The sequence below is a fragment of the Phyllobates terribilis genome, unplaced genomic scaffold (genome assembly GCF_046119375.1).
Source record: "Phyllobates terribilis strain yellow unplaced genomic scaffold, ASM4611937v1 Scaffold_4__5_contigs__length_816908805, whole genome shotgun sequence".
In the NCBI taxonomy this organism is placed as follows: domain Eukaryota; kingdom Metazoa; phylum Chordata; class Amphibia; order Anura; family Dendrobatidae; genus Phyllobates; species Phyllobates terribilis.
Window position 1 is genome coordinate 107,513,423 of NW_027362764.1, and position 27,898 is coordinate 107,541,320.

The following is a 27,898-nucleotide window of genomic DNA, read 5'->3' on the forward strand; positions in this document are numbered from 1 at the left end:
TAGGCCCGGCGTGAAATCATTGTTGTGGTATGATGCACCCATGATGTCATGCCGGACCTACTAATCAGAAGAGATATTGGGAATACCAGCAGGTTAGAGGAAGTTCACAAGGCCACGACTGCTTTCGCCGATAGGCCAGTTATTGATGAACCCACAGTGAACGTATTGTATATACACAGCTGAAGAAAACTAGCTGCCACTACCAGTCATTTATTAAAGCCGATTAGACACCCGTTACAGGTAGGGTATGGATTCATGGGTGTGGTTCATAGAGCAAGAGGAACAAAACTATTAAATTTAATATATTTAAGCTGATAAGTAGGCTGTGTTTATAAAAATATGCAAAAGATATTTCAAAAGGGGACAAAACAATACAGTATATACAATTACATAAATTAAAAAGGAATCACAAATAAAAGTACTAAACCTGTGTCACGGAAATGGTACAGATGTTAGTGGAGGGAAGTGCTCCTTTTAGGACAATGGTACGGAACCACAGTGAGCTGTGTCTTCCAGGATTGACAATGATTATAATTCAAAATATTTATTTAGCAGATATATATACCTCATACTTCCCCTGGATGACCTCAGGTTGGGACTGGTGAATGTAATGTAGCGAGGTCCCAAAAAATTATGGGATCCGCTATTTTTAGGATATCTCCCCACCTGGAGGTGGAGGTCCCAGGTGGGAGACATTGATGTCATATTTCCAATTATGATTGTAGCTTTACATAGATAAGAAACATGGTATATATACAGTACAGACCAAAAGTTTGGACACACCTTCTCATTTAAAGATTTTTCTGTATTTTCATGACTATGAAAATTGTACATTCACACTGAAGGCATCAAAACTATGAATTAACACATGTGGAATTATATACTTAACAAAAAAATGTGAAACAACTGAAAATATGTCTTATATTCTAGGTTCTTCAAAGTAGCCACCTTTTGCTTTGATGACTGCTTTGCACACTCTTGGCATTCTCTTGATGAGCTTCAAGAGGTAGTCACCGGAAATGGTCTTCCAACAATCTTGAAGGAGTTCCCAGAGATGCTTGGCACTTGTTGGCCCTTTTGCCTTCACTCTGCGGTCTAGCTCACCCCAAACCATCTCGATTGTGTTCAGGTCTGGTGACTGTGGAGGCCAGGTCATCTGGCGTAGCACCCCATCACTTTCCTTCTTGGTCAAATAGCCCTTACACAGCCTGGAGGTGTGTTTGGGGTCATTGTCCTGTTGAAAAATAAATGATGGTCCAACTAAACGCAAACCGGATGGAATAGCATGCCGCTGAAAGATGCTGTGGTAGCCATGCTGGTTCAGTATGCCTTCAATTTTTAATAAATCTCCAACAGTGTCACCAGCAAAGCACCCCCACACCATCACACCTCCTCCTCCATGCTTCACGGTGGGAACCAGGCATGTAGAGTCTATCCGTTCACCTTTTCTGCGTCGCATAAAGACACGGTGGTTGGAACCAAAGATCTCAAATTTGGACTCATCAGACCAATGCACAGATTTCCACTGGTCTAATGTCCATTCCTTGTGTTCTTTAGCCCAAACAAGACTCTTCTGCTTGTTGCCTGTCCTTAGCAGTGGTTTCCTAGCAGCTATTTTACCATGAAGGCCTGCTGCACAAAGTCTCCTCTTAACAGTTGTTGAAGAGATGTGTCTTCTGCTAGAACTCTGTGTGGCATTGACCTGGTCTCTAATCTGAGCTGCTGTTAACCTGCGATTTCTGAGGCTGGTGACTCGTATAAACTTATCCTCAGAAGCAGAGGTGACTCTTGGTCTTCCTTTTCTGGGGCAGTCCTCATGTGAGCCAGTTTCTTTGTAGCGCTTGATGGTTTTTGCAACTGCACTTGGGGACACTTTCAAATTTTTCCCAATTTTTCGGACTGACTGACCTTCATTTCTTAAAGTAATGATGACCACTATTTTTTCTTTACTTAGCTGCTTTTTTCTTGCCATAATACAAATTCTAACAGTCTATTCAGTAGGACTATCAGCTGTGTATCCACCAGACTTCTGCACAACACAACTCATGGTCCCAACTCCATTTATAAGGCAAGAAATCCCACTTATTAAACCTGACAGGGCACACCTGTGAAGTGAAAACCATTTCCGGTGACTACCTCTTGAAGCTCATCAAGAGAATGCCAAGAGGGTGCAAAGAAGTCATCAAAGCAAAAGGTGGCTACTTTGAAGAACCTAGAATATAAGACATATTATCAGTTGTTTCACACTTTTTTGTTAAGTATATAATTCCACATGTGTTAATTCATAGTTTTGATGCCTTCAGTGTGAATGGACAATTTTCATAGTCATGAAAATACAGAAAAATCTTTAAATGAGAAGGTGTGTCCAAACGTTTCGTCTGTACTGTATATGATTATCAATCTGTCTGATATTAATTATTTTATGACGCGGCGACCGCCAGTGATGTAAGTAAATGTGTTTTGTTCGCCACTTCGTTACGACTCCTAAAATATGTCTCCCATTACTGTAGAAGCTATGTCGTTCACAAAACAAAGCAATATTCATAACTGGAATCCGGCTCCACAAACTCTTCTATAATTCCTTTGAAGACAAAACGAGTTTCCTCTGGAGGTGATAGATTTGTCGCTTCTCAGCCTCTTGTATACATTGAGCCCAGACTCCATGGCTGTTCTTCAGCAGAAAACCTCTTTCAATTACCTGTTCCCAGCAGGAGGTCAGAACTAAATAGGGATTGGAATGAAGTGCTAGCTTGTTTCCTTCAATCCATAATCAATCCATGCTTCAACCCTTAATATGAGGGTGACACGTATTTTCTTAAGAGATGGCTTTGTGGATTTGAATCCCATTTTACCATTACATCTATGACAAAATATATTTGCGACATCAAATCCTATGCTCTTTTCTAGTAGAGTCGTCACCCTCTTTCTTGATTCGCTCTTTCCCTATTCCACAGGAGCTTGTACTTGTCTTTTTAAATATACTTTTCCCCACTCATAAACAAGCATAATTCAAGACATACAGCACTTGCGGTAATATGTTAATCCCATTTCAGCCATGGCCAAGCAATCTGCCGTTGAAAGGGGCAATTTCCTCCATATTCTCATTCTTTGTTGTATTCTTTTTTTTAGTAGAAGATCTATATTTGTCTCCACGTATCTCCTTGGGTTCACGGTCATTTTTATACCGAGATATTTTTCATTCCCCCATTTTTCTGTACCGGAGCATGTGCTATTCTTCATTCTGGATTAAGGGCATCAATACTGATTTCCCACAGTTCATTTTTAGACTCGATATTTCTCCGATTTCCCCAACTACCTCCATTACATTTCCCAGTGTGGCGTCTGTTTTGTTTCCCTCTTAAAAATCCATAAATCGTCAGTGTAAAGGGACCCCTTGTCCGCCGTCCCACTCATCATGGAGTGATCCCTTCTTTTAATTACAATCGGCTCAATCTCCACAGCAAAAAGTAAGAGGGAAAAGTTATAAAATTACTTTTATTCCGCCTCTTCTATTACTTTGACATGATATTTAATAGTTTTTGTGCTCTTTTATTCAAAATTAGCTGAAAATGGTATATCACTTACTCATATAGTTTTATTACATCCGGTGCCCCGCTGCTATTGTGCTTTGCTTTTGGTAACATGCTGAGATTGGAAAGCTGATTTAACCATTTTACTCCTGGAAAAAAAACCTTTAATTCTTACATTTGTTCCTTTTTTATGATGTACTTTAAATGTATATAAAATGTAAAAAAATATTAAATCTTTTTGCAGGGGTGGATCAAGTCCTACCTCCGGAACGTCGAACTCCTGTCACCCCTTCCTCCTCCTCTAGATATCATCGCCGGCGCTCCTCAGGCTCAAGAGATGAACGCTATCGATCTGGTAAGATCTGATGAAAATCCTTGAAGAAATAAATGTCAGAGAAAAATGGCCGATTATTGTAAAATATACAGTTTTAAAATTATACTTGGCCATGTTGTAAATTACTACAGCAAGCTTTGTGTAGACACTGACCAAGCAACAGAGTTTGGGGTGAATGTGAATGCAACTGTGGCCTATGAAACAGGCTGGCTGATATGAATTGGCAAAGCTGTAGTGTAAAGTATGGAGGAAAGATAGAGTAGCAACCTGTGCAAAGGCTGAAGTGAATAAACATACAGTGAGTATGGAAAGTATTCAGACCCCTTTAAATTTTTCACTCTTTGTTTCATTGCAGCCATTTGGTAAATTCTAAAAAGTTCATTTTTTTCTCATTAAAGTCCACTCTGCACCCCATCTTGACTGAAAAAAAAACAGAAATGTAGAAATTTTTGCAAATTTATTAAAAAAAAAAAACTGAAATATCACATGGTCATAAGTATTCAGACCCTTTGCTCAGTATTGAGTAGAAGCCCCATTTTGAGCTAGTACAGCCATGAGTCTTCTTGGGAATGATGCAACAAGTTTTTCACACCTGGATTTGGGGATCCTCTGCCGTTCTTCCTTGCAGATCCTCTGCGGTTCCGTCAGGTTGGATGATGAACGTTGGTGGACAGCCATTTTCAGGTCTCTCAAGAGATGCTCAATTGGGTTTAGGTCAGGGCTCTGGCTGTGCCAGTCGAGAATGGTCACAGAGTTGTTCTGAAGCCACTACTTTTGTTATTTTAGCTGTGTGCTTAGGGTCATTGTCTTGTTGGAAGGTGAACCTTCGGCCAAGTCTGAGGTCCACAGCACTCTGGAAGAGGTTTTCATCCAGGATATCTCTGCACTTGGCCGCATTCATGTTTCCTTCAATTGCAACCAGTCGTCCTGTCCCTGCAGCTGGAAAACACCCCCATAGCATGATGCTGCCACCACCATGTTTCACTGTTGGGATTGTATTGGGCAGGTGATAAGCAGTGCCTGGTTTTGTCCACACATACCGCTTAGAATTATCACCGAAAAGTTCTATCTTTGTCTCATCAGACCTGAGAATCTCATTTCTCATAGTCTGTGAGTCCTTCATGTGTTTTTGAGCAAACTCTATGCGGGCTTTCATATGTCTTGCACTGAGGAGAGGCTTCCGTCGGGCCACTCTGCCATAGGTGTCCGACAGGTGGAGGGCTGCAGTGATAGTTGACTTTGTGGAACTTTCTCCCATCTCCCTACTGCATCTCTGGAGCTCAGCCACAGTGATCTTGGGGTTCTTCTTTACCTCTCTCACCAAGGCTCTTCTCCCACGATTGCTCAGTTTGGCTGGACGGCCAGGTCTAGGAAGACTTCTAGTGGCCCCAAACATCTTCCATTTAAGGATTATGGAGGCCACTGTGCTCTTAGGAACCTTGAGTACTGCAGAAATTCTTTTGTAACCTTGGCCAGATCTGTGCCTTGCCACAATTCTGTCTCTGAGCTCCTTGGGCAGTTCCTTTGAGCCCATGATTCTTATTTGGTCTGATATGCACTGTGAGCTGTGAGGTCTTATATAGACAGGTGTGTGCCTTCCAAATCAAGTCCTATCAGTTTAATTAAACACAGCTGGACTCCAATGAAGGAGTAGAACCATCTCAAGGAGGATCACAAGGAAATGGACAGCATGTGACTTAAATATGAGTGTCTGAGCAAAGGGTCTGAATACTTAGGACCATGTGATATTTCAGTTTTTCTTTAATGAATTTGCAAACATTTCTACATTTCTGTTTTTTTTCAGTCAAGATGGGGTGCAGAGTGTACTTTAATGAGAAATTCTAAAAAGTTAATTTTTTTTACCAAATGGCTGCAATGAACCAAAGAGTGAAAAATTTAAAGGGGTCTGAATAATTCCGTACCCACTGTAGCTAGTATGCAGAGGTTGTAAGCTATATTTTATTTATTTTTTTCCATGTAACTGTGTCATTTAATTTTGTTTATTGGACTAAAAATAAAATGGGGGAGAGAGCACTTTTTTTTTTTTTTTTTAATTAAAACGTCCCTCTCTTTTCCAGGTGACCTTTCAGAATAAGTTGTCTGTGTATGTACATAAGGCTGCAGTCAGACAGCCGTATAAATCAGACCAAAATTGGACGCAGTGCACAGACTGCCCAGCTGCTCACCCGACCCGAACGTGACAGCTTCATATATGCGTATTTACATATTCATATATGTGCAGCTGTAACGCTCGGTTGTGGAGAGACGCGGCCATTCCGAGCATTGCGGTCCAATCTCTGTCTGATTTTTGTGGCTGTCTAACTGTGCTGTAAGTGATAGCACAAAATATGACTTGTATCCACTGTTTTTTCCAGCAGTTTGACCTCTACATGCTTTATTACTATTTTAGTTGTCTCTGAGCTAGTGGGTGAAAACTAGTTGCTATGATGTCTCCCACACACAGCACACACAGAGAGAAATGGATTCCTCCTCTCCTACTTCTATGTAACACATGTTCAGCAGTAACAACAGCATAAAGGACATTATAAAGAAGTACTAAGCAGTGTAGCTGTGAGTCCACCTTCTAGAATGATACAGCTCAATCTCAGTCTCTCTCTCAGCTCCACCTCTTCCTTTCCTTTTTCATACACTTAAATAGTCGGCTTAATCTGATCCGTATGTGACCTAGCAGTCCGTTGTGTCTTGAGCCAGACAGATTTTAGCTGTTTATCAGAGAGTATGATGAATTTAGGAGGAGGTCCAGGCAAGGGGGGGGGTGTCAGAGAAGTAGTGACAATTGGAGAAAGAGTCATATTTATCTGATAAGATATATTACAAAGTTTCCTATATTTGCTTATACTATTGATTTATGCTGTAACGGCAGTGACCTTTTAAAACTATAGGTTTGTAAATCACTTTAGTATGTCAATGAGAAATATTGATTTGTTGTTTTACAGATGTACATACAGAAGCAGTCCAGGCGGCCCTTGCTAAACATAAAGAAAGGAAAATGGCTGTACCCATGCCATCGAAACGACGCTCCCTTGTAGTGCAAACATCAATGGATGCATACACACCCCCAGGTAATATAGTGCTGAATTACTTTTATATATTTTTTTAAAGAACATAATTATTCACGAGTTTTTGATTTTTCACATTAATTATGTTTTCTAATGTTTTTCATGGAACCCACCAGGAAAGTACTATAGCTGCATTCAAGGTTTGTAATTGCAAGAATCCTCGAAGAACCTGAAATACCCTATAAGACTTATATTATGTATCATTGAGTATTTTTTTTAAAGGGACTGTTTACTTTGATAACCCTGTACTCCTATACCATGATAGACATATCCCATCTCATGGCTGGAATGGAGAGCAGTTACAAGTACTTCTCCTTCTGGAGATCATGTCCTATGTTCGACAACTCGTTAATTTGAAAGAACGCTGTAATGCTTCTTATCCACTGTGGGGGTACTGCAGGCAAATTAAACACTTACTGCTGGGTTTCCCCACAAGATACAGCTGATTGTCAAAGGACTCTTCTAGTAGTCTATGCCAGGGAAATTTTCAGGACTATTTACTCTAGAGAATTATCGATAGTTGATTAGTATGTTATGGTAGTTTTTTTAACAGATTTCCGCCCATAATGAGCTAAGGCTGATGATGCAGAAAACCGATTGACTTTCATTTAAAGCCCTTTTATGTGGACCGCTGCAAGTAGTTTGCATATGGTCGGCAGCACATCCACTGTTTACACCGGCAAATGTGCTGTCTACAATGAGGATTTTAGGGCCAAGGTAAATGAACTTCTCCAAAGTCTTGCCTGGCTTGTCTACACGGGCCAAATGTTCTGGAGCTAGCATATTTATGAACCCTTTTTTGACCGATTATCGACCCATGTAAAGAGCCATTTAGTTTAATATCTTTACAATTTGGCCAATTATCACTAAGATCTCTAAAACGTAAAAACGTAAGCAATAAAATGATTGATTTTTGGTGTTCTTGGTCGATACTGACACAATTGGTGATTGAACTCATTAATAACTAGCTTATTCTTGCCCAACATGGTGGAGTTTTATCATCACTTGCTAAGAGCATTGTCTTGATTGCGGGAAATGTTGGGGTTGTTGTGTTCCAAGAACTTCCGTCCGGCGCTGGTAACAATTAATTGTCAGGGGTGCCGGGTGTAGCACCCTCACCAATCAGATATTGATGGCCTATCTTACGGAAAAAAAGGCATTGGCCAAACCCTTTAATTGTTGGTGGTTTAAAGAGACATTTTTGGGCCTAGGTACATTACAAATATTTGTATTTTTGGCAGATACCTCGTCAGGGTCAGAGGATGAAGGTTCAGTACAAGGGGACTCACAGGGAACTCCAACCTCAAGCCAAGGAAGTATAAACATGGAGCACTGGATTAGCCAAGCCATCCATGGATCAACCACATCAACCACTTCTTCCTCGTCAACACAGAGTGGGGGCAGCAGTGCCGCACACAGATTAGCAGATGTCATGGCCCAGACGCACATAGGTATGTAATATCCAAACTGCTGACTTTACGTAATAACTTATTTTCTTGTCAGAACACGTGCAAAGATGAAAAGTGTTGTAGGTATCTATCAATAGTCTTGACAGAAACAGAAGAATATCACTCCTGCCAAATAATTATCTTTTTGGTAAGACAATGCAAATAGTCTCTTCAAAGAGGAAGAGAACCGGGTCTCTAGTGCCACCTATGGGGGGAACCAATCCTAGATGCCAGTATTGACTTTTTAGTGGGCCTTCATCATGTGACTTGAGTTAGGAAGCCAAATCTGAAATTTCTTCAAAAGGAAAAGATTTTGAAAGTCCAAGATCATGCTCTCCAGCCAAGTACTCTGAAAATGTGAAGAATGCAGTCTATCGCAGCTGACTCTGAAAAACGAAAGGCCCCAATAAATGATTCCCATCCCTCCAGAACAGCAGGCAATAGCAAATGACAGGCATTGGTGGCTTCCCTTCGCTGAAGCTTTGGGAGAGCCGCTTTTGCTCCCAGTATCCACCTGGGCTGCCACCTTCATGAAACTAGGAGCTCTGTCTAGGTCAGCTCTCAGAAGAGAGTCACATGCTTGAAGGGGGCAGTGGAACCTAATGGCCACACACTCTCCCCCTAGACCAGTCAGAAGGGATCCCATAAAAGAACCGCATTCTGAAGAAGTCCTTATGATGGACACATGTGAAAAGTGGAAGTAACTATTGAATGAGTTTACAGTGTAAATACCGTCTGGACTTTCCACTGGGAAATGTATAAAGTCCCTCTCCTAGCCAAAAGGCCCAGAATAAGGGTGTTTACTTAAAAAGTGAGAAAGAGAAGTACCGTAATTTACAAATATGCCAAACTGTTGAGGTTCTCACACCCAGTGAGTTCAGGCACCGCTCACCACTACTGGGCTCTTCTGCACCTTGGGCTTTCAAGCTCAACTCAACATCATGGCTTCCATCCTGGGGGTTCCGGTCACCTGATTAGATGGCTATATGTGCCAGCTGGCATACACCCCAAAACTTCCATCTAGTGTGCTTTAGTTTATCAATCTACTGTATATCAGTGGCTCAGCATAGTCACTTACTCAAAAGATACGGCACTTGATTTTAGCCAAAAGGTCAAGATGGAAAATAACCCCATTTGTAGACCACTATTTGGAGGTTGTTTTTGATAGTGGTCTAGGTGGTGAAGTTTTTTCTTGAGCTGACCACCATACAAGTCATTTGCAGACTTATAGGCCAGACAGTACTCCCTGGGAAAAGGTATGCTAATAGCCTCTTCAAATAGGAAGAAAACAGGGTTTTTAATGCCATCCAAAACAGCTGACTTCAGTTTCCTTTTGGAGAACATTTTGCTTGGTCTTTTCATTCTAAATCTTGTGGCAAGGTTCTTTAAACCATCAATATCGACTTCTACGATTGCTACCTGTAGTGCCGGCGTCCCTGCCCTCTGCTAGGCAGGGACGCTGCTCCCCTCACCGCTCTGCTCCGTGCCCGGCATCCTCCCCCCGCTCTGCTGTCAGCGCGCGCTCCGTCCCGGCGTCCTCCTCCTGCTCTGCTCTCAGCGCGCGCTCCTTCCCGGCCCCTGTGCTTAGGGCGCACGCGCGCGCGCTCCCCTCCTCTTAAAGGGGCCGCGCGCGCCGCCCTAAAGAGTCCCCGGCCAATGGCCAGAGGACTTCATCATATATAAGGCACCTCCTCCAAAATGGAGGTGCCCGAGCAATGTTGTTTGCACCTGTGTCTCACCTGTGCTTCAGCCCTCAGGTCCCGTTGCCAGTTGCCTGCCAGTTGCCTGCCAGTTGCCTGCCAGTTGCCTGCCAGTTGCCTGCCAGTTTCCTGCCAGTTTCCTGCCAGTTTCCTGCCAGTTACCTGCCAGTTACCTGCCTGATTCCTGCCTGAATACTTGTTACCTGTCTGCCAGTCTGAGGTCCGACGGTCTGCCTTACTACTCCTGTCAGTCTGTCTAAAGGACCAGCCTGCCCGCTCACCTGGGAGCGCATATCAGCTACCTGCCTGCTTGCCTGTGGTCCGACGGTCTGCCTTACTACTCCGGTCAGTCTGTCTATGGACCAGCTTGCCCGCTCACCTGGGAGCGCTTCTCCGTTATCTGCCTGCTTGCCAGCCCGGAGGCTCCGTTGTCACGTGCTGTGACCACCAGCTATCTCAGAGACTCTTGCCCGCTCACCTGGGAGCGCATCTCCGTTACCTGCCTGCTTGCCAGCCCGGAGGTCCCGTTGTCACGTGCGGTGACCACCAGCTATTCCAGAGACTCTTGCCCGCTCACCTGGGAGCGCTTCTCCGTTACCTACCTGCCTGCCAGCCCGGAGGCTCCGCCGTCACGTGCCGTGACCACCTGCTATTCCAGAGACTCTCGCTTGCTCACCTGGGAGCACACATCTACCATCTGCCTGCTAGCCTACCCGGAGGCTCTGCCATCACAGGTCGTACCTACCCCTTACCCAGAGACTGCCCTGATCACTTGCCGTAACTCCCTGTCTGTTCACCCAGAGACTGCCACCCGCTCCCTTACAAGGGCCGCCCCCTTGTATAGTAGCTCAGAGGTTCCGCCTCCCGGACCCGTTACAGTTTGCTCGGGCCATGGAACCCGGTGGCACCCAAGCTCCCTCGCTCACGGACCTGTGTCATGAACTGTCCCGTCAAAGGTCCCAACAGGAGTCCATCCTGGGTCACCTGCGGAATGTCAATACTCGCCTGGACACTCTGACTGCACCACCTGCAGCCACTGCCAGTACCATGACTCGCAACCCGGCAGCTCCGCTACCCACTAATACCATGGTAACCTATCCTGGTCCCCGGCTGTCTGCACCTCCTCGCTTCGGAGGCGACTCCGCCCAGGCTCGGGGCTCCATAAATCAGTGCACCCTGCACTTTGAACTTTTGTCCCATCAGTTTAATTCCGACCGGGCCAAAATTGCCTTTATCATGTCCCATCTCACCGGGGAGGCCCTGGCCTGGCTAAATCCTCTATGGGAGAGAGGAGACCCCCTGGTGTCCAACTTGCCTGCTTTTCTCTCGGCTTTCCGGAAAGTCTTCGACGAACCCGGACGGAAGACCTCATCCGCATCCTCTCTGCTACGCCTCCGTCAGGAGGGTCTCACCGTGGGCCAATATGCCATACGGTTCCGCACCCTTGCCTCGGAGCTGACCTGGGATAACGACGCTCTGGTATCCGTCTTCTGGGAGGGTCTGTCCGGTCGTATTAAAGATGAACTTGCTGGTCGGGACATTCCTACTTCTCTCGATGATCTAATAACCCTTGCCACCCGGATTGACCTACGGTTCCAGGAGCGTGCCAAAGAGGTCACCCGTGAGAGAAGGATTCCACGTTTAGCTCCTACTTTCCAGAAACCCGTCATTCCCTCCATCTCTCCCCAGGTACACTCTCCTGAGCCTATGCAGGTCGACCAGACCAAGATGGTCAAAACCCGTCAGGACTCACGCCGTGCCGAGGGGAGCTGCTTCTACTGTGGCAGTAAGGAGCACCGGATCCGTGCCTGCCCGGAGAGGTCGGGAAATGCCTGTGTCTAGGTTCGCTCAGAGAGGTCCACCTAGACAAGAATAAATCCTCTCCATCCCTGCTGTTGTCAGTTTCGATCATCTTCGGGGAGAACCGTTATTTCGAACTAGCCCAACTTGACTCTGGAGCAGCCGGGAACCTTATTTCACAGTCCCTGGTTGAGAAATACCGCATCCCCACCAAACCTCTGGCTGTACCCTTGTCTGTCGCTGCCGTGGATGGGGGCCTCTTACCTCGCCCCATTCAACTCATCACCGAATCCATTACCCTGCAGGTGGGAATGCTGCATTCTGAAAGTATCTCCTTTCATGTTCTGCCTGGACTCTCTCACGCCCTCTTGCTAGGTCTGCCCTGGCTCCAGAGACATGCACCCGTGCTAGACTGGCAAACCGGAGAGGTCCTTCGCTGAGGACAAGACTGTCATAAAACTTGCCTGGTTCCCGTCCATCCCGTCCGTCCCTCTCCTACCCCAGCTAATCTACCTGGACTTCCGATTCCTTATTGGTCTTATGCAGATGTCTTTAATAAAAAGGAGGCAGAGACATTACCACCACATAGACCATACGACTGTCCCATCGATCTGCTACCTGGTACTACTCCTCCCCGTGGGCGTATCTATCCTTTATCCGCTGCTGAGACCCGGTCAATGTCCGAATATATTGAGGAGAATCTGGCCAGAGGATTCATCCGGAAATCTACCTCCCCGGCGGGAGCAGGCTTCTTTTTCGTCAAAAAGAAGGACGGCTCTCTCCGTCCCTGTATAGACTATAGAGGCCTAAATCTGATCACGGTGAAGAATAAGTACCCCCTTCCGCTCATTCCAGAATTATTTGATCGTCTGAGGGGGGCTAGGATCTTCACCAAACTGGACCTTCGTGGGGCGTACAACCTGGTTCGTATTCGTCAGGGGGATGAATGGAAGACGGCATTCAACACCCGGGACGGCCACTATGAATACCTGGTAATGCCCTTTGGTCTCTGTAACGCTCCTGCCGTCTTTCAAGAGTTGGTCAATGACATCTTCCGGGACCTTCTCTACTCCTGCGTAGTGGTGTACCTGGACGACATCTTGGTCTTCTCTCCGGATCTCCAGACTCACCGGAGGGACGTTCGTCAGGTCCTGCTCAGGCTAAGGCAGAACCATCTCTACGCTAAATTTGAGAAGTGCCTCTTTGAGCAGACCTCGCTTCCGTTTCTGGGCTACATTATCTCTCAGACCGGCCTACAAATGGATCCTGAGAAACTGTCTGCCATCGAGAAATGGCCCCGACCGGAGGGGTTGAAGGCCATTCAGCGATTCCTGGGCTTCGCCAACTACTACCGCCTCTTCATACCACACTTCTCTTCCCGGACGGCCCCAATTTCTGCGCTCACCCGTAAAGGTACTAATCCCAAAGAGTGGCCACCCGAAGCAGAGGAGGCCTTTCTTTCCCTTAAACAGGCCTTCTCTTCCGCCCCGGTGCTGCATCGCCCAGATGGCAACAAGCAGTTCTTCCTGGAAGTTGACGCCTCCTCCTCTGGAGCCGGAGCGGTACTTACTCAAAAATCATCTTCCGGGAGGATGGTAACTTGTGGCTTCTTCTCTAAACTCTTCTCCTCCTCTGAGCGCAACTATTCCATAGGAGACCGAGAGTTATTGGCCATCAAACTGGCATTGGAGGAGTGGCGTTACCTGCTCGAGGGGGCTCTTCACCCGGTAATAATTTACACTGACCACAAGAACTTGGCTTACCTCCAGCATGCCCAGAGACTTAACCCGCGCCAAGCCCGGTGGTCCTTGTTTTTTGCTCGTTTTGATTTTGTCCTTCATTTTCGCCCGGCTGACAAAAACGTCAAGGCGGACGCCTTGTCTCGATCCTTTCTGGTGTCTGATCTCGAGGAGGATCCGAAACATATCATCGATCCCGCCAGAGTAATGCAGGTGGCTCCCGTGAGTCTAAATCGTCTTCCTCCTGGTAAGACGTTCGTACCAGTACCTGATCGGGAGAAGATCCTACACTGGGGTCATTCGTCTAAACTAGCTGGCCACGCCGGTCAGAAAAAGACCCTCCAGCTTATTACCCGGCACTACTGATGGCCTAACCTGCACAAGGATGTAATAGACTTTGTTTCTGCCTGTGTGTCCTGCGCCCGCAACAAAGTTCCGAGACACCTGCCGGCCGGCCGCCTCCTACCTCTGCCAGTACCTGCTGCCCCCTGGCAGCATATAGCGATGGACTTCATTACTGATCTGCCCGTCTCTGCCGGTTGTACGGTCATTTGGGTGGTCGCTGACCGCTTCTCCAAGATGGCTCACTTCATTCCACTGCCAGGTCTTCCGTCTGCACCCGAGCTGGCTAAAGACTTTATCCGCCACATCTTCCGTCTTCATGGCCTGCCCCGTCACATCGTGTCGGATCGTGGGGTACAGTTCACTTCCCGTTTCTGGAGAGCCACTTGTAAATTGCTGGACGTCACCCTGGACTTCTCCTCCGCTTACCACCCACAGTCTAATGGTCAAGTGGAGCGGATCAATCAGAACCTGACCAGTTACCTTCGGCACTTCGTTAATGCCCACCATTCTGACTGGGTGGATCTCCTGCCATGGGCCGAATTCTCGTACAACAATCACGAGAGCGAGTCTTCCTCCAAATCCCCGTTTTTTGTAGTCTACGGTCAGCATCCTCGGATCCCGTTTCCCGTCTCCACCTCGGCGGACAATCCGGCTGCGGAATCTCTTGTTAACAAATTTTCCTCCATATGGGAGAGTACCCGGTCCGCACTCCTTCTGTCATCCGAGCGTATGAAAAGACACGCTGACAAAAAACGTCTGGACCCTCCTCAATTCCGCCCTGGGGATAAAGTCTGGCTCTCGTCCAAATATGTCCGGCTCAAGATCCCTTCCTATAAGTTAGGGCCTCGGTTCATCGGCCCACTGGAGGTCATCAGTCAGATCAACCCGGTGGCCTATAAATTGAAACTCCCGGCCAACTTACGGATCCCTAACTCCTTCCATGTATCTCTCCTCAAACCTGTGGTGCTTAACTCTTTTTCCAAGTCTACAGGTACGCCTCCTGCTCCGGTTTCTGCTGAGGACGAGTTTGAGGTAGAGAACATTCTTGCCACCAAAAGGGTAAGAGGAAAGACCTTTTTCCTGGTAGATTGGAAGGGGTTTGGTCCTGAGGAGAGAACGTGGGAGACCCGGGAGAACATCCATGCCCCTCTCATCCTAGCTAAATTTCTGTCTGGCCTAAAAAAGGGGGGGCCTAAAGGGGGGGGTACTGTAGTGCCGGCGTCCCTGCCCTCTGCTAGGCAGGGACGCTGCTCCCCTCACCGCTCTGCTCCGTGCCCGGCATCCTCCCCCCGCTCTGCTGTCAGCGCGCGCTCCGTCCCGGCGTCCTCCTCCTGCTCTGCTCTCAGCGCGCGCTCCTTCCCGGCCCCTGTGCTTAGGGCGCGCGCGCGCGCGCTCCCCTCCTCTTAAAGGGGCCGCGCGCGCCGCCCTAAAGAGTCCCCGGCCAATGGCCGGAGGACTTCATCATATATAAGGCACCTCCTCCAAAATGGAGGTGCCCGAGCAATGTTGTTTGCACCTGTGTCTCACCTGTGCTTCAGCCCTCAGGTCCCGTTGCCAGTTGCCTGCCAGTTTCCTGCCAGTTTCCTGCCAGTTTCCTGCCAGTTTCCTGCCAGTTACCTGCCTGATTCCTGCCTGAATACTTGTTACCTGTCTGCCAGTCTGAGGTCCGACGGTCTGCCTTACTACTCCTGTCAGTCTGTCTAAAGGACCAGCCTGCCCGCTCACCTGGGAGCGCATATCAGCTACCTGCCTGCTTGCCTGTGGTCCGACGGTCTGCCTTACTACTCCGGTCAGTCTGTCTATGGACCAGCTTGCCCGCTCACCTGGGAGCGCTTCTCCGTTATCTGCCTGCTTGCCAGCCCGGAGGCTCCGTTGTCACGTGCTGTGACCACCAGCTATCTCAGAGACTCTTGCCCGCTCACCTGGGAGCGCATCTCCGTTACCTGCCTGCTTGCCAGCCCGGAGGTCCCGTTGTCACGTGCGGTGACCACCAGCTATTCCAGAGACTCTTGCCCGCTCACCTGGGAGCGCTTCTCCGTTACCTACCTGCCTGCCAGCCCGGAGGCTCCGCCGTCACGTGCCGTGACCACCTGCTATTCCAGAGACTCTCGCTTGCTCACCTGGGAGCACACATCTACCATCTGCCTGCTAGCCTACCCGGAGGCTCTGCCATCACAGGTCGTACCTACCCCTTACCCAGAGACTGCCCTGATCACTTGCCGTAACTCCCTGTCCGTTCACCCAGAGACTGCCACCCGCTCCCTTACAAGGGCCGCCCCCTTGTATAGTAGCTCAGAGGTTCCGCCTCCCGGACCCGTTACACTACCTCTAATAGATGGCACTAGAGATCCTGTTCTCCTCCTCGTTGAAGAGGCTATTTGCATACCTCTTTCCCATGAAGCATTGCCTGGCCTATAGGTTTCCCTATGCCAGTCTGGCCCCCTCCTGAAGAAGAAACTTTGCCCCCTAGTAAAGACATTGTCTCATACAATGTTTGTACTATTCTAAGAGCAATGGAAATGTTTCATATAGAACTAATATACATTCTTATGATTTCTTATTTGTATTTTCTGTATCTGAATGAGCAAAATAAACACAAATGGTCACCTGAAGGGGGTTTTCTGGCAATATATGTTGATCACTTATCCCTAGGATGTGTTATTGTTAGGTATTTGAAGCTTTAATTTTTAACCACAGCCAGTGGCTTGTCCATACATAAATCCGTGCTTGGTATGGAAACTCTGCCCAATTCATATGACCCCTACTAGGACACCACGGATCCTTTGTTTTCTTGTGGACCGAATCAGCCATTAATTTTTTTCCCCAGAACATCCCGTTAATTCAGAATAATAAAAGAAAGTTCAACTACACTCTTTTAGACTAGAAACCTGGTTCTTATAATTTTTTTAAACAATTTTTTTATTTTATACTATTTTTATTAATTATACTATGTTTTAATATAAAAACTGTGAAAATAATTTTATGACTAAACCGTAAACACTCCTGACTTTAAAGGGTATTCTCACCCAGCTTACCCTACGTGGATCAGTGTCAATGATCAGTGTAAGGCCATTTTACATTGCACAGGAGCTGGAATCATCAACAGGCTGAATATTATGCAACATCAGATGTTAGAGTTTCTATCTTGGTCAAAAGATTGAGTTCATAATTTCCATCTCTTCCTTTTGAGCATGAAACAAGCAATGACAAGATCTCTTCTTTAAAATGTCTATATGACTTCAACAACTTCTGATCAGTCATCAATAAAGAGCGACCATTTTCTGGGCCGAAACAGTATTTCTGAGAGTTAGCTAGCAAGGGTTTGGACACTAATAAAATGTAAAAATCTGCAGTTAGTGAGTTGATGGGCTACGTTCTCATGACTGTTGTCCAGTCTATACAATGGCTCCTGCGATGTGTGGGGATAAGGCTACTCTTCGGCATTTCATGTATTTTATCTTACAAGAAAGTTCATTAAGCCTTTGCTATCTTGGTTTACCATTGCTTTTCTTTCCTGAAGGGAATAGGAGGACAGATGGACAGTATCACAGTATGTATAGCTGACTTTTTGCATCTTGATTTTGCTCTCCAGTGCTAGCTGCCCAAGCTTCTTCCTTGTTATGTTGACTTGTCCCTTTCCCCTAGTTTGGCAATTTGCTTATTTCCCGGTCATGTCACATAAAATCCACAAGCATTGAATGTCATTAAAAGGGTTTTATTTTTGGGGTGTTTGACAGATGGGTTCATACTTTCTTAGAAACGAGTGGGTGGTGGTGGGCAATAATGCTGCTGATACAAACTAGAACTTTCTTCCATGATGATAAAGAAAACCTGTTACCTTGGAAGACACCAGTATTCCAATGCTGACTGACCGCCTTACTGAAAGTTCGGCTACCAGGCAAAAATGAACTTATTTAAACTCTGGAGCCGTCGGCTTTCAGTCATGGGGGCGGTGCATAGAGTGATTACAGTCACCTGCGAGCAGTGACTGTAATCGCACTCCAACACATTGATTGACAGATCGTTCTGCACAGAGGTGCTGCAGAGCTGGCTGTCAAAGTGCCGAGGCGTGTTACAGTGAGCAGTGACTGTAATTGCTGCATGCACCGCCTCCATGACTAAAAGCCAGCGGCTACCAGGAGGAAATAAGTTTATTTTCTCCCTGTAGCTGCACTTTCAGGAAACTGACCAGGTAGCATTGTAACGCTACTTACCTACGGATTAACCCTATACCTGCTGGTAAATAGCATTTTCCAAGGTGATAGGTCCTTTTTGAGTGTGTCAGATGGATTCATAGGGTGGATGAGTAGATTTGCGTAGATTGATTTACATTTTTTTTCACATCTGTTTGTAATCTGTGAGTTCTGTTACAAGACCTCTTTGATTATGAACGTTTGTTGCACATTAACTCCTTCACTGCTGCGCTGAAAGGCGATCCTCACATCTTGGTGTGTTTTACCTTCACTGACAGTTGTGCATTCCATCAAGGAACACTTTCAAAATGAGTCATGTGACACAAGCGGTCGCGGCTTTTTCTTAACGTCAAACGGACAGAATCAGGCGAGCGCTAAAGGTGCTTCTTGCCATTGGCAAAGCACACCAAAAAATGGTGAATACAGTTTCACAAACTCCTTGCTCCTCCCTCGCATCACTTTATCCCGTTTTGTAGCCATGTCTTTGGTGTAATGTTGTGTCCCTCGGAATAGGTAACCCGGAACTGGTCAGAAACCAGATAGATTTTGCTACTCTGCTAGGCCTATTTCTGAGGAACTGGTTATAGTGAATTTAGGGGTCGTCGGGGTTGTCCCATCTTGGACATTTATGACATCCACAAGATATGCCTGATAGATGTGGGTCCTATCTTGAGGAAAAGTCCAAATTTTGTGCCTTTGGGAATGGAGACTTGACCGCCGCTTTCTCCTTTTTCTTATATGGATGCTCAGTAAATTGCCGAACCTGCATTTTGTGGACATGCCAGAAGTGTCCGAGATGGGTATACCCCTTCAGTAATGACCTCTTTCATAACCATGAAAAGGACACTGCATGAAGCCAGAAATATACCCGCAAGTAGCTTATCCGCTACTGCAATAACGCGCCTTTTATATATACAGATGTAAAGATTATACTCTCCATAGAAAAAAATTAAAAGGAGTCTGTCAATAGATTTCTTACCACAGAACTGCCATCAGTAACGCTTTGGCTTTCTAAACGTGCCTTTCAATGTAATTTTGGGGGCAACATTTTGTAAAATAACCTGAACGTGTTGTATCTAAAATGTCTTGTTAGTGGCAAGCAGGTGGAGCCACATGGTAAAGGAGCCAAGCTGGCCATGCCCCAAACCTGCCCAGTATGACTTTATTGATAGGCAAGCTGGTGGAGCTACATCGTAAAGGAGTCAACTGGCCATGCGCCAAACCTGCCCAGTATAACTTTATTGATAGGCTAGCTGGTGGAGCTGCATGGCAAAGGAGCCAAGCTGGCCATGCCCCAAACCTGCCCAGTGTGACTTTGACAGGCAACAGGTGGAGCTACATGGTAAAGAAGCCTAGCTGGCCATGCCCCAAACCTGCCCAGCATGACTTTATTGCTAGGCAAGCTGGTGGATCTACATGGTAAAGGAGTCAAGCTGGCCATGACCCAAACCTGCCCAGTATGACTATATTGATAGGCAAGCTGGTGGATCTACATGGTAAAGGAGTCAAGCTGGCCATGACCCAAACCTGCCCAGTATGACTTTATTGATAGGCAAGCTGGTGGATCTACATGGTAAAGGAGTCAAGCTGGCCATGACCCAAACCTGTCCAGTATGACTATATTGATAGGCAAGCTGGTGGATCTACATGGTAAAGGAGTCAAGCTGGCCATGACCCAAACCTGCCCAGTATGACTATATTGATAGGCAAGCTGGTGGATCTACATGGTAAAGGAGTCAAGCTGGCCATGACCGAAACCTGCCCAGTATGACTTTATTGATAGGCAAGCTGGTGGATCTACATGGTAAAGGAGTCAAGCTGGCCATACCCCAAACCTGCCCAGTATGACTATATTGATAGGCAAGCAGGTGGAGCCACATGGTAATGGAGTTAAGCTGGCCATGCCCCAAACCCGTCCAGAATTACTTTATTGATGTCCTTGAGGCCCTTGTTTTTTGGTTCCGGCTGACACGCATGCACTCGATGTACTTTCTCCAGTTTCGCCGGCTCACTACGTATACTTTAGAAGCTGTCAGCCTATTAGATGATGATTTTGGATGGGCTAGAGATGACATACCTTGTCCTTTAAGACATATAAATTGTCCTTTTGCAGGTTTAGGGCTTGGCTACCTTCAACTCTTTTGCCAAGTGACTTTTTCTCTTTGACTTGGAATTTGCATACAATGCACGTAGCGATTAAACGGCTTACTTTACAAAATCCTGCTTCTAATATTACACGCCACCGCACCTTCAGAAAGCAAATGAGCTATTGTGACAGCTGCTGATGGCGGTTCAGTGATAACAACCTACTGACAGGTTCCCTTGAAGTCAATTTGTAAATACATGACGCTACTTATCGTGCACCTTTCCTAAGTTATAGCCTGTATTGTAGTCCAGAGCTTCATTCACAATGCTGGATTTTATTAGAAACAGTTGACAAGTATCTTAGTTAATCCCCTAAAGTGCTGGAGGAGGGGGCAATTAGTTTTTGCTGGCTAGTGGCCATTATAAAAGCAGAACTTGACCAGAAAATACATAAAACAAACTGTATGCTGATGTTGAATTTAAAAGGGTTGATGGGTGATTTCAGCTCCGAATATTGCAGAATAGTTAATTCAGCTCTGAAGTAGAATACAGGCTGCAATTCAGGACCTATGTAAAGATACAAGTAGAAAATTGGAAAGAAAAAGTAAAATCATTTTTTAGTTCACTTGTATTATGTTGTTTTGTCTTGAGAATGTGCACCTTGCAGTTTAAGGAATTAACTGTAGGCAATGTGATCAGTTGAATATTTAGTACTCAGGGAGAGATCAGTGTTTTCTTGATACATTATATGGGGCAGTGACTGCTTAGGATATAGTAAGTATTCTGATATCAGTTGGCAAATGGAAGGAGGAAATCAAAAAGTTTGCCTGGAAAAAGGTAAGTAGTAGTCTGAAGTCATGATTGGACTATTTTGGAAGTAGAAGTGGTTTGTGTTTCTTGGACAGTATTTTTACCAATCCTCCACTTTGCGCTGTGATTAAAGGGAATCTGACAGGTGCTTGCTATGTAATGTGACAGCAGCATGATGCAGGGACAGAGACCCTGATTCCAGCTTTATATCACTTAGTTTACTGTGTGCAGCAGTTGTAACACAATCACAGTTTTCTCTCCTGCAGATCTAGCAGAGCTCGGAATGCTGAGCTGTGTATAACCCCGCCCACACCACTGATTGGCAGATTTCTGTGTATAACCCCCACCACACCACTGATTGGCAGCTTTCTGTGTATAACCCTGCCCACACCACTGATTGGCAGATTTCTGTGTACATTGTATAGTTGTGAGAGTGTGGTTGGACTAGGAGGGACGAGACGCCTAGTCCTTTAGTGATAATCTCCTGCTGATAAAACACTGATTTTATTGAAACATCAAAACACAGCTTAGTAAGTGACACATAACTGAAATCAGGCTCTCTGCCTCTACATCATGGTGCTCTGAAATTACATAGTAAAAAACCTGTTAACAGATTCCCTTTACGTTCCATCTGGCTCTGCAATCACCAATGAAGACTCTTATGTGTAAAACATGTCTTTAGAGTTAGTCATGTGTATATGCCACACATGCATCTAAATAACATCCATTACCTGGCAGAGCTCCTGATTTCAGCACATCTATAAGAAGCTCTAGTGGAGTGGAGATAGGTGATGCATCTGCCCCCCAGAACCTCCCAATCCTCCATCTCTGCTCTCCTTACTTATCCAGTTGGCTCAGACGAGTGCTAGATCTCTGCATTATGATTCACTCATGTTGTAAAAGGTCCGGCATAAGTAGCAAGTGCAGCCGTCTTGACCAGAAATGGTCATGCACAGTGGTTAAGAGCCCCAGGCTTCGTTCTCGGGATACATTGGACCCTATCCAGCAGCAAATGCTGGAGCCTTTTCGTTAGTGATCTACAACTGCAAATCTTATCAGTGTACACCACCTTCTTCTGGCAAGTGCTCTGACCCCAAATAGGTTGAGTAAGTGACCACTAAGTGGAGGCAGATGCAACCTCCATCTCTCCAGCACTTTCCTCTGTGGTCCTCCGTGTTTGGTGCTATAGCCATAAGAAGAAAACCTGGAACTCCCGATTAAAACAGAATTTCCTTTATTCAAAAATCCATTAAATCATCAACATAGCAGGATATTTACATTTTGCTGACGCGTTTCGACCTCTTGGTCTTATTCATAATTACGTCATGTTACAACTAAGACCTAAAAGTCAAAACGCGTCAATGAAATGTGTTGTTATCCTGCCATGCTGATGATTTAATGGATTTTAAAATGAAAGGAATTTATATTTTAATTGGAAGTTCCTGCTTTTTTTTCTTATGGATATGGTTTGCCTGGATCAGCCAACGAGCTATCTGGAAATCCAGTAGAATATTCAGTGGTGGAAGAGCTAAACTGGCGAGCCGACTTTCCTTGCTTTTTATGTTTGCCACTGTATTTGTTGTTTTTTTTTTAAATGGTAGGAAAAGCTGGAACAAGCGTGACATGTGAACACAGCCCTATAAATGACTAAATCACCAGTATTACAAATTTATCAGAAATGTCTTTTACATATTCTTGGGTTATACATGTCTCCGTTCTTGGTTTCTTGTGCCTGTGTGTAGTGTTTATGGTCACTCTGCCACAACCCTCATTGTCCCTGAGAAAGTCTAACCATATAAGCAAGTTTGTGTCATTGTTCGGATATATTCCCTGTTCCGTTTCTTGTATTTCTCGTGGCGTTCGTTAAGCAATAAGACAAAACCCCGGCATGGGCTTGCAGTGTTTCTTGTCGTTGTGAGACATTAATGGAGTATTTAGCTTTTGATGTATGATGGAAGGTTAACTTGACTCAGGTCAGTACTTCCAAATTGTTCCTGGCTGATGCTACTTGATACATGCTCGCTATGTGTTTGGGAGGGGTAATTTAAACACCATAAAAAACTGATGCTGCTGATGGTTTTCGTTGGAGAAGCCTTTGATCACGAGCTGCAAGATCCCAACATATTAGAAGGCTCGTTTTTTAGATACTTTTGCAAACTCTTTCCTAAAATATTAATCTGTTCTAGAAGCACGTACTGCCACTGGGTCAGCATAATTCTGAGGAATTGTTTATAGTGACTTCAAAAGACACTTAAAGGGGTTGTCTCAATAGAGTGCATCCTGCCTCCTGCCTTCCTGCTTCGCCGGGCGGAGGTGCGCTCTGGTTGATTGACATTTCCGTGCAGGAGTTTGGTTGAGCCGATAACCAGAATCGTGTGCTATCCCATACTGCAAGCTAAGGCAGAAAGCCTCTACTGCCTCGGCTGAGCATGAAGGTACTGAAACTGGCAAGATCAAGTGATTCTTCCAACTTCGGAGCAGCGCTTTCAAGCTCTGCACTCCTTGGATGGTGACCATCCACCTCTGATATACTGCAGAGGTGGCTGGTAACCCAGGCAACAAGCAGTGAAATTAAAAATCCCTCAGTTCTTAAGAACTGAGAGTATTTTTAATAAGAAGTAAATTGCCATTGCAGCTTTTAACCACTCATGATGTTGAGACAACCCCTTTAAGTAGTGGTTTATACAGTATGATTGCAAAAAAAATCCCATGGATAAGCAGTTAATCTACAAAAACTGGTAACTGCTTTAACTGAAGTGGGGTTGGTGATCGGGCCTCATGCACACGGCCTGGGGAGATCTTTAGGCTTTGTTATATGGACCCATAGGTGCTGCCTTATGATGGCTCTACTCACTGACCATACAGACTACTGCAAAGATGTAATACAGCTACAAGAGCACCTGTCTGTTTGGACACTGCGTCTGTCTTGTTTTAGGAACAGGTAAATAAAATAACTCAGTGTTCCCCAACTCCAGTCCTCAAGGTCCACCAACAGGCCATGTTTTCAGGATTTCCTTAGTATTGCTCAGGTGATAATTACAGTACCTGCACAGGCAATAGTTACATCACCTGTGCAATACTAAGGAAATCCTGAAAACATGACCTGTTGGTGGGCCTTGAGGACTCGAGTTCGGGAACCCTGGAATAAGTGACCCGCTGCATCATTTATACTAATGAAGAGAGGGGCCCCATTAATTATTATTATAGGGTTTCTCTGGGTTCTGTTTTTTAGAACTTTTTATTTTCCGTTCTATAAAAAGTACACTGAACATATCTCCTAATAATCAATGGGTCCCCTCTTCTTTCATTGCGTAACTGAAGCAGTTGATCACTCATTCCATTGTCTGTTCTTAAAGGAGTTGTCCGAGACTTTAACACTGATGGCCTATCTTTAGGGTATCATAAGACTGACCGTCACTTCCAAACAGAAAACTGGTGTATACAGGTGCTTACTAATAGTAGTCATCTCCATACGTAGCTAACAAATAAAGTAGCACTCTGTAGCGGTATAGCATGCGCACATGCAATATATGAAATTGGAATTGCATTACTGCTCTAGAAATAAGGAAAAAATAAAGATACTTAGCACATAATTTGGCCAATTCATGTATGCCCAGGATCCGGGTCAAGGCGACCTTCATTGCTGAGAACCTATCCTAATGTGATTCCTCTCCTGGGCTGATAGACTACATTTATATGGGTAGGTAGGATCCTGCTCTGATTAAAGCAGCCACGAGCTGATGGGTGGAGTGCTCAGTCAGAGAGTCTATGTATAAATATCAAAGACTGACTGTCATTTCCAAACAGAAGGTGTGTACAGGTCCATACTAAGAGTAGCCATGTAGGCTTCAGCTCAAAAGAGGAATCACATTAGCATAGGTTACCATCAAAGAAGATCGCCTTGCTGTGGCTGTTGGGCATGCATGAATTGACCAAATCATGTTAAGTATCTTAGTTTTTTCCCATTTGTCAGCAATGTCTGATCAGTGTCGGTGTCGGTGGAACTGCCCAGTTACGAAGCTGCACAGCACAGCTCCGTTGACTGTATAGTGACCGCAGCCGGGTACTGTACATCTTATTCAAATCAATAGGGGGCAGATGTGCAGCACCCGACCACGGCCACTATTTCATCGACAGAGCTGTGCAGCTCCGTAACTGAGCAGTTCAGCTGTTCCCTGTGTCAGTGGCGGCCAGAACGGCGGGGGTGCTGGGTGTTGCACCCCCACCAATCAGACATTAATGACATACCCTAAAGATAGGCCATCAATGTTAAAGTCCCAGACAACCCCTTTAAATCAGTATAGACAAATTGAATGCTTGAACAGATGTGTGCTCAGAGCCTTAGACAAGTTACTTCTGAGATTAGATTTGCCAAATTGAAATACAGTGTATCAGATAGTAGTTTTGTTTGTATTTTTTATTTACTTGGACATATAATTGCTGGGACTTTATATCAAATATTGTCACTTGCACATGTACTTTTTTTGTGGGGTTTTTTTGTATGCAAAATTCACCAAGGCCAATAGTGAAACCAGAGCAATGTATGTATGGAAATGTTTTTGTTTTTTTTTAGTTCATGCTTTCTCCGTTAAGGCAACAATAGTTTCTGAAATTAATTATCTCCATATATAAAGGTATTGAAAAATACAAAGTAACAGTCATTAACAAATGGGCAACGTGTCATCCAAGACAATACAAGTTCCATTACTTCTCTGGTCAGAGGCTTCCTAAACATTGTATATCAGGCGTATATGATGTTTATAAACATCGGTATTATATTGTACTTTGTAAGAAATGCTTGATCGCAGCCCCTGTGCTTACCTGAGATGTCTGTGAAAATTGCCTGTGTCCCTCCCGGAAATCTGGACTCGTCAATGGTCCCATTTCCGTCTACCCTCTCCCAGTTTTCCTTTTGTTTGCAGAAGCTTCAGCGATTTATTTTTTTCTTTCGTTTGTTTTTTTTAATTGATTTTAGAACTAATGTCTCCAGTATATTTGCAAAGCATCTGTTATGGCCGCTTGATGTAAAAGTTTTAGTTATATGTGCTGGTAATGCTATCTGTTTGCTCTGTATAGTCTACTCTTCAGGATGTAGATTCTGGTGCCATTCAATGTTTGTAGACTTTGGTCTCTGTCTTCTCTATAGCTAACCCATATGGTGTTTTTACAGAAAACCATTCAGCCCCTCCAGATGTTACCACGTACACCTCAGAGCACTCCATACAAGTAGAAAGACCACAGGGATCCACATCACGGGCCACCTCGAAATATGGCAATGCTGAACTTATGGAAACAGGAGATGGTAAGTAACAGTTTGGATCACCAAATAGAGAGTTTAATACGCAAAATCTAATTTTATTACCCTATTTTATAAATGGACAAAACCAAAGATAAAAACATAATCAGTAAATACCCTGCAGTTAGTAAATAAACATCAATAGTGCATGAAATAATATAGGTTGCTTAGTTAACACAATTTTGATTAAAAAAATGTAAAAGCAGTCCCACCACGTCAAGGTGACCCTATTCGGGACGGTCCCAGCCTCCAATGCCAAAACCTTACCATTTGTCAAGTGACGTGCATGTGGATAAGGGCTGAGAAAGATTGAACCTGGTTAATGGATACCCAGCCATGGGGAACTACTTGAATATAATGTCCAGTTCAAATAAAAGGCAGGCCACACAAAGGAATATAATGACCAGCTCAAAGAAACGGTAGGCTTTGAGCTGGTCATTATATTCGTGTGGTTCCCCATGGCTGTGTGTCTACCAGCTGGGTTCAGTCCTTCTCAGTCCTTATCACTTGACAAATTATTATGATTATTTATTATTATAGCACCATTTATTCCATGGCACTTTACATGTGAGAAAGGGGTATACATAGCGAAAACAATTACAATAATCTTGAACAAAACGTGGCGGCGACTGATACAGGAGGAGCGAGGACCCTGCCTGCGAGGTCTCACAGTCTACAAGGGATGGGTGAGGATACAGTAGGTGAGGGTAGGGCTGGTTGTGCAGTGGTATGGCGGAGCGGTGGTTACTGCAGGTTGTACGCTTGTCGGAAGAGGTGGGTCTTCAGGTTCTTTTTGAAGGTTTCCTCGGTAGGAGAGAGTCTGTAATTTGTAAAGTTTTGGAGGTTGGGACCGTACCGAATGGGGTCACCGTGGCGTGGTGGGGTGGCTTTTACTTATTTTTCATCAAAATTATGTTAACTAAGCACCCTATATAATTTTCATGTACTATTCCTGTTTGTTTACTTATTTACTGCAGGGTATTATTATGTTTTGATATTTGGTTTTATCTGTTTAGAGGCCAGTGTGAACATGCGCTTACATGCTGCATGCACACCAACTTAGACTCTAGTTTATCTCTTTAGGTTTCTGATTTTATAATTGTAATGTTTGTCAAATTCTACAATTTAGCCTAGAATTGTAGTTGAAATCCCTGTGATGAATTCCCTTACTGTACGGTATCCCTAGCCAAGAAGTAGAATGGACCTGATCAGTAATAAATAATAATAATGCCAAAAGAGTATAATATATATTACCAATTTTACACAATAGTGGAAATCACAATTGACTAGGTTTTTTAATGGAAGGCTTCCTGCATACCCCTAAACGTCCTGTTTTTTTACAGGATTGTTTGGCAAAACTGGTTGCAAGATGAGATGTGTTTATGTAAATTTGCATTAAAGTGGATGTTCCTGTGAAGTTTTTTTTTTTTTTTAATTTCGCCTCTCCATTGCAGAGATATTAGCAATGTATTTATTTGGCACCTAATGAGTTAACTTTAGTTAACTCCAAGTGGGTGTTATCAGATAGTTTTCACTGG

At 44.9% G+C, this 27,898-nt stretch overlaps 1 protein-coding gene across 10 annotated transcripts in view; it reads left to right on the forward strand.

The window, feature by feature from the left end:
- The window catches only part of DIP2C (disco interacting protein 2 homolog C), a 542,404-nt gene that overhangs the window by 295,324 nt on the left and 219,182 nt on the right, over positions 1–27,898 (forward strand). For 5 of the 10 annotated variants that reach the window (XM_073677658.1, XM_073677659.1, XM_073677662.1 and 2 more), the window contains 6 exons: positions 3,775–3,885; positions 6,822–6,947; positions 8,186–8,395; positions 17,497–17,526; positions 18,448–18,585; positions 26,235–26,366. In XM_073677658.1, coding sequence (XP_073533759.1) covers positions 3,775–3,885; positions 6,822–6,947; positions 8,186–8,395; positions 17,497–17,526; positions 18,448–18,585; positions 26,235–26,366 — 747 coding nt within the window. The remainder of the gene's footprint in view (positions 1–3,774; positions 3,886–6,821; positions 6,948–8,185; positions 8,396–17,496; positions 17,527–18,447; positions 18,586–26,234; positions 26,367–27,898) is intronic. The other 5 variants (XM_073677663.1, XM_073677664.1, XM_073677666.1 and 2 more) reach the window with 3 other exon arrangements.